The sequence below is a fragment of the Gekko japonicus genome, unplaced genomic scaffold (genome assembly GCF_001447785.1).
Source record: "Gekko japonicus isolate JY-2015 unplaced genomic scaffold, Gekko_japonicus_V1.1 scaffold393, whole genome shotgun sequence".
NCBI classification, from domain to species: domain Eukaryota; kingdom Metazoa; phylum Chordata; class Lepidosauria; order Squamata; family Gekkonidae; genus Gekko; species Gekko japonicus.
Genome location: NW_015177017.1, coordinates 808,085 through 815,652, shown reverse-complemented (window position 1 = coordinate 815,652; position 7,568 = coordinate 808,085). Strand labels below are relative to the sequence as shown.

General features: G+C 44.4%; 1 protein-coding gene across 1 annotated transcript in view; it reads right to left on the bottom strand.

Moving 5' to 3' along the window:
- Positions 1–443: 443 nt before the first annotated feature.
- Positions 444–7,568, bottom strand: part of EED (embryonic ectoderm development) — a 32,811-nt gene continuing 25,686 nt past the window's right edge. The window contains exons 11-12 of the mRNA XM_015427725.1: positions 3,448–3,521; positions 444–710 (exon numbers count right to left, since the gene is read on the bottom strand). Coding sequence (XP_015283211.1) covers positions 584–710; positions 3,448–3,521 — 201 coding nt within the window. The 3' untranslated portion in view covers positions 444–583. The remainder of the gene's footprint in view (positions 711–3,447; positions 3,522–7,568) is intronic.

The following is a 7,568-nucleotide window of genomic DNA, read 5'->3' as shown; positions in this document are numbered from 1 at the left end:
ACTAACCACTACACAAGGCTGTCACACGTATCACACAAATGTTTGAAAATTAGCACTATGAATGAGTTTGCTGCATTCATGCTAAGCAAAAAGGACCTCCTAGTGATACCACACTGCCCTTCCTAGAAGACAGTCGTTTCTGAAATGAACAAGATTATTTTATTACTTTTTTAGTAAATTTGACTAGGTTGACAGAAGTTGTTTGGGGGGGGGGTTGGACTGGGTCGATGGAAGCCTTACCTCTGTAAACAGTCACCCGAAAAAAAGTTGTGGTGAGGCAGAATATCCCTAGATTGCCAACTGCTCATACTGAGTTTAAAATGGACAAGAAACCAAACCTTTACAAAAATATTTTTTAATTAAAAAGCAGCAGATTACAAACAGGACAAGGATACTACCAAAACCAAAATGTAAACACGGCTAGTTTCAGGTGATCGCGCGCGTGGGGGGGGGGGGGAGACAATTCAAAGCAGTTATGTTACTAGCAAGACAGCAAATACTCTTTGACACAAAAAGCAATATATATATATATAGATATAGATATATAGAGAGACGCGTCTTGTACTCTGCAGTTCGAAGTCGGTCACCGCAGCCTGTCCCAGCGCCAGATACTGGCGTCGTCACACACGGCTATGAGGATACTGCTGTCTCTGCTGAAGCTGGTTTGTCGAATTGCAGCAGCACATTTTGGATGAGTAAGAGTTGTGCACCTGTTGCAAAAAAAATTAGACTGTAAGAATCGGGTCTGTATTTCTCATCATTTGCTTGCCCTCTGTATTTCTCATCATTTGCCTAGTTACAGGACAGATGGACAATATGGAACACTAAGGATATAGGCCAGGGTTTTGCCACCGTGGTATCTGAGCACTGTCTAGAGGTGGGACCTTTCTCTCTCACCTGCTTTTCAAGCGTTCCTGAGTTTTTAAACGGCTAGTAGAGAACTCTCCTTTCTCCCGGCTACGGTAAGGCATGGTCCAGATAACGTGCAAAACCACGATTTGTTTTAAAATATGGCTAGCTTGTAAAACTAGGATGCAGCTCACAATCACTCAAACTGTGGTTTGGCGTGACAAATGATGGGTTGGCTGCCTTCTCGCCATGACCTGGGCAGGCATCACCAGAAAATAAGCCAGGATCAAACGACGATTAAGTCAGAGTTCAGACATCATGTGCAAAATATAATTAAGACTAACCGGGGACTAGGAGCAGCTGGCCTATGAGTATCAGCTAAAAAGCCTGAGGCCATTTAGCCTAGAAAAAAAGGTAAGGGGAGTTATGAGAGAGATTTATAAAATTATGCATTGTGTAGAGAGATCTAATCCTTCGGGTCTGATCCGGCATGGCTCTTCTTATGTTCTAACTGTGGCTAATAAAACAACCTCATAATCCTGGCTTGATTAATATTAACCACACAGTAGAGTAACCTGCAATTTTCCTTCTCCCATAATACTAAAACCTGGGATCATCCACGGAGGCTGACCAGGGTGGGAGATTCTGGACAGACAGAAGGAAGTACTTCTTCACATGTGTATAGTGAAACTGACTGCCACAGGATGTGCTCATAGCCACCAACCTGGAAGGCAGTGGACAAATTCATGGAGGACTGGGCTATCGATGGCCACTAATCATGTTAATGTTTTTTCTACTCCCTCCAGTACCAGATAGTATGCCTCCTTAAATCAGTTGATGGGGGAGTACAGGCAGGATGGTACTGTTACAGACTGTTACAGACTTCCTGTTTGTGGGCTATGCAAACCGAATGCTGGACTAAATGGGCCCTTGGTCTGATCCAGCACAGCTCTTATGTTCTAACTGTGGTTAAGAAGCCAACCACATGTGTTGGCTTGACAAATATTAACCGTGCAGTAGTGTGGCCTGCAGTCAGGTGATCAAACAAGCTACCATTAAGATAGATCAAGACGGGTGGCCGTGTTAGTCTGTCTGTAGCAGCAGAAAAGAGCAAGAGTCCGGCAGCACCTTAAAAACTAACAAAATTTGTGGCAGATTCAGGTGGGATAGCCATGTTGGTCTGAAGCAACAGAACAAAGTTGAGTCCAAGTGGTCCTGTAGTTGCACCAATCAGCTGGTCAGCAGCTGTGTTGATTCCCATCCTGTCCATTTCCTCTATACGTGTGTAGCCAACACACTTCACCAGATCTGACTGCAGTGAGCGCTTCCTCCTCCTCCTCACCTGCCCAGAGTTTCCTTGTACAAAAGGCCCAGCACTTGAACTATTATTACTTCAATTGTTCTGTATTTGTATCCGTTTTTGTTAGCCTGTTTAGTGGGATTTTATGCCAGTTGTTGAAATGAGCATCGATGTATCCATTTTTTTTTAGTCACGGCACAGCCTTTGCCAAAAAAAACCCTGTCAATTGTTATATATATTTTTTGTCATTCCAGTTTGAGTTAATGTGCTGAGCATTTTTTTCTAAATAAAAGCTTTAAAAAATTTTTTTTAAAAAAGTTGAGTCCAGTGCAATGTTCCCTCTAAACTGTGGAGTCTTGTGAGCAAAAATTCTACTTCGTGAGCTGCCATTAAAGTTGTGAGCGAATGATCTGACTACTGCATCAATTAGTTTGCAGTGGAGCCCTCCTTCCTGAGCTAAGACAAAAATGTGTGAGCCGGAGGCTAAAAAACTGTGAGCTAGCTCACACTAACTCAGCTTAGAGGGAACACTGGTCCAGTGGCACCTTTAAGACCAAGAGAAGTTTTATTCATGGTATAAGCTTTTGTGTGCTGTATTTGTGCTGTATCTGAGGAAGTGTGCTCACACATGAAAGCTTATACTGTGAATAAAACTTGGTTGGTCTTAATGGTGCCGCTGGACTCAAAATTTGTGGCAGACTGTGAGCTCACGAAAGCTCATGCCCTGCCACAAATGTTGTTACTCTTCGTGGTGCTTCTGGACTCTTAAGCTACCATTAGTTTAATTAAGCCATGGTTTGCATGTCTGAACGGAGAACTTAGAGCTTATGAAGGCAGTAACCCACATCTAGACGGCACCACTTTAAGGGGAGTGGGGAGTATACAGGACTGTACAGATCTCCACACAAAAAATTATCTTGGGGGTGGGGGGACAGCCTATGTGGAGGAATTTTGTGTGTATACAGCAGCACTCAGCTAAATGAGCCTCTACCTGATACAGCCCACACGGCTTCCATAAGTACTAGGCCTGCAGTGGAGGCTACAGAACTAATATGAATGAATGACAGGGGGAAAGAGGTCACCACTTGGAGATTTGCATCTGTCTGTCCATTCTCCTAGTTAAACGAGAAGTCAGTTATGTGAAGTGAGCTTGTGGGTGACTCATACTCCCTGACACTGATTTCTCCTGCAAAGAAAGTTATGAATTGTACTTTTTCTTTCAAACAGCTTTGTACATTAGGGTAAAGAGGAGTCTTTGCTGTTTCACGCACAAAAGCAAGCTAGTCAAATCTACTTACTTGGCCTTATGAGGATCCTCTATTTCTAAGTCCCAAACATAGAGTTTGCCAACTTGATTGCCCAAAGCCAGCATCTGCAAAAGGACAGAAGACACATGCAGCCAATCACTGAAGTGAAAAACTGAAGGGCTCAGGAAATCTAAGAATTACATTTGTGATATCACGCACTACAGGTGTTGTGATAGTCAATACTTCTCTTCCTTAGGAAAACTTTTTAAAAAAAGAATCCATTATTTTAATCTTAAAATTATTTACAGTACAGGACAATGAGCATGTTTACCAAAGGGGGGGGTGGCTTTCAACATGAAGCAAGACTTTTGTCCTTACATTTATGTCGTTTACCTCAGGTAAATCGATTTGACTCAACTAAAGATAAGTCAGGTTTTTAGAGTGCTTTTAGTGCCCTCATCAGGTTAAGAACATAAGAACATAAGAGACGCCAATGTTGGATCAGGCCAAAGGCCCATCCAGTCCAACACTCTGTGTCACACAGTGGCCAGAAATACCAGTGCCATCAGGAGGTCCAGCAGTGGGGCCAGGACATTAGAAGCCCTCCCACTGTTGACCCCCCCCCCAAGCACCAAGAAGACAGAGCATCACTTGCCCCAGAGCCCCTAGCTATACCTTGTGGCTAATAGCCACTGATGGACCTCTGCTCCATATGCTTATCTAATTCCCTTTTGAAGCCGTCCATGCTTGTAGCACCCACCACTTCCTGTGGCAGTGAATTCCATGTGTTAATCACTCTTTGGGTGAAGAAGTACTTCCTTTTATCCGTTCTAACCCGACCGCTCAGCAATTTCATGGAGTGCCCACGGGTTCTTGTATTGTGAGAAAGGGAGAAAAGTACCTCTTTCTTTACCTGCTCTTTCCCATGCATAATCTTATAAACCTCGATCATGTCACCCCTCAGTCGTCTTTTCTCCAAGCTAAAGAGCCCTAAGCGCTTTAACCTTTCCTCATAGGGAAAGTGTTCCAACCCTTTTATCATTCGAGTTGCCCTTTTCTGCACTTTTTCCAAAGCTATAATATCCTTTTTAAGGTGTGGTGCCCAGAACTGCACACAGTATTCCAAATGAGGTCTCACCATTGATTTATATAGGGGCATTATTATATTGGCTGATCTGTTTTCAATACCCTTCCTAATAATCCCCAGCATAGCATTGGCCTTTTTTATTGCAGTCACACACTGTCTCGACATTTTCAGTGAGTTATCTACTACAACTCCAAGATCTCTCTCTTGCTCAGTCTCTGCCAGTTCAGACCCCATCAATGTGTATTTATATTTAGGATTTTTGGCTCCAATGTGCATCACCTTGCACTTGGCCACATTGAACCCCATTTGCCATGTTGACGCCCACTCGCCCATCCTTGACAGATCCCCTTGGAGTGCCTCACAATCCTCACTGGTTTTCACCACCCTGAACAACTTTGTATCATCCGCAAATTTAGCCACTTCACTGCTTACTTATTCACTTCCATTGTACTGCGCTTCAAGTATTGTTGCAAGACTAACAACAGGCTTTCATAATCGGAAGGCTCTGCCCAACCAAGAAAATCACAGCCAATCTGCAACCAATAAGTTCTCCTACAACGCCTAGGGTAGAGAATATGGTTTCTAACCAGGGCTCTAGTCGGGGGGGAGCTCTCAGGTACGGAGCTCCGGAAGAGAACCTCTAGGGGGCGGGGCGGTCACGTGGTGAAGCCCCACCCCCTTCTTTACCCCGCCCTCTGCTTCGATCCTCATTCCGTTTGGGAATGAGGATGAAGCAGGAGGGCAAGTAGCCGGGCCTTCTGACACACCTCCGGTGATGTCAGGGGGTGTGGCCTTCTGTCACTTCCGGTGATGTCAGGGGGCGTGGCATATGCAAATAAGTTATGCTAATGAGTTATGCTAATGAGCTCCGGCAGCTCTTTTTCTACAACAAGACCCCTGTTTCTAACACTTAGATTCCAGCACAAAGCAGCTGTGTCCACCAGCCACCAGAGGCCAAACTTTGTCCCCATCCCATTCATCACACCTCACCTGGTATTTCTGGAGTGTTGGACTGGATGGACCACTGGCCTGATCCAACATTGGCTTCTCTGATGTTCTTAGTCTACCTTTGCTCCGTGGACAGTGTATATAATTCTTCCCTGCTCTACGTTCCCTCAGAATAACCTTGCAGGGTAAGTTAGGCTGAAAGAACGGTGACTGTACCAAGGTCACCCAGTGGGTTCCAATGCCGAGTGTGGACTTGAACCCAAAACACCCCACCTCTAGTCTGATGCTCTAAACCATCACACCACTTGGACTGTCAGCACGAATTATAGCCTTTAATCTCCTCCAATAATACTAGTTATTGCTCTCCACCTTTGCCCAAAATATTCTAAAATCTACCAGTCAAGTTAACAACAGGGCATGTATACTATACGTGCTCGTGAAAAAGTTGACAAGTCAGTATGTTCAGTCTGGATATTTTGCTGCAGAAAACGAACAGTGGTGCCAGGTCAGCTTTCATCTCCCAGAAAAGCAGAGTCATACAAAGGCTGTGTGGGGCTGCCTTTGAAAACGGTCTGGAAACTGCAGCTTGTCTGAAATGCAGGGGCCAGGCTATTGTCAGGGGCAGGACACAGGGATCGTGTCTCCCCAGTGCTGAAGGCTGCGCTGGCTGCCCGCTTGTTCCCAAGCACAATTCAAAAAGCCGGCTCTTTCCCATAAATGGCTTGGGGGCCAGGGTACCCGAAATACCGCCTCCTCCCACATTGTCCAGCCAGCCACTTAATTGTTTATTTATTCAATTTCTGAATTGCCCCATCACTGAGTACACAAGGCTCTTGGCGATTTACAACAGGTTAAAAACATACAAATACAATGATAAAATCAACAAATCAATTAATCCTAATTGCACAATCTCCAGATGGCATCTGTACTTTAGTCTAAAACCTGCTCTGGACTGTTCTTCCATCTCACGGGCAGGTTAGGAGGCTGAAGCAAGGAAGATGGAAAAGAAGGAGAGGATCTGCCTCACAAGCACTGCTCCCTGTGTCCACACCTTCAGAGCAGTGTTCCCTCTAAGCTGAGTCAGTGTGAGCCAGCTCAGTTTTTTAGCCTCCAGCTCACACATTTTTCTCAGCTCAGGAAGGGATGGCTCCAGAGCAAACTAATTTATCCAATAGCCAAATCGCTCACTCACAACTTTAATGCCAGGCGCTCACAAAATAAGAGTTTTTGCTCACAAGACTCCACAGCTTAGAGAGAGCATTGCTTCAGAGGTGAGGTGGATGGCAACCGGAGACAGGGCTTTTTCAGTAGTGGCACTTCACTCACGGAACGCCTTTCCCCTACCGCCTCCCCCCCCCTTTTTAATTTAAAAGCTTTATTCCCTCTCCTAAAAAGGAGAGATATTTCGCTTAATTAGAAAGGGGGAGGGTATATAGTGGGATCAAGAGAAAGCTGAGTGATGTTTTAACTAGTAAATTAATCTGTTAGTAATATAAATCTTTTCTTCTTTTTCTTCTTGAGTGTGTTGTCAAACTTCTTTCTTCAAACCGGTTAAGTACATTGTCTATGTTAATATGTTAGTAGTGTCCCATTGGTGCCTTGTTAATAAAGTCTTTTCAAAGCGCATTTCGAACCGATTTTCTGCGGGCTGGCTTCTTTTAGCCTCCAGCTTCTACAAGGAACTTCCTCCGCTTGCTTCCCTCCGGCTTCTCGGCTCCTCCTCCGGGTCGCTGTTTTCTCTTTTTACAAACTGCCAATGCTGCAATCCTTGTTCCGTCGTCGTGCCTCTTGAAAAGATCTTTGGCTTTGAGAATGGATTTATCCTTTTTCTTTCGCTTTTAAGTTTAAACGCTGCCATTCTCTTAGCTAGACCTTTTCTCCGCAACTGTTGACTTTTAAAAGTGCTTTTTAGGGCACTTTCTCACTTGTCACAGTTCTACATTTCTCAAAATACCCAGTCAAGGTCACAGTTGTTCACAGTCTGGTTATTAAATAGCCGGCTCTTCGACAAATAAAACGCCCACCTCGGAAGCTCCTCCTTTCTTGTTCGCTAGTTTTACAGTCCAGATCCGACATCTTGTTTTTTGTTTACTTTTGTTAAAGTTCGTACAGCGCATTTATTAAACGAGAATCTTAT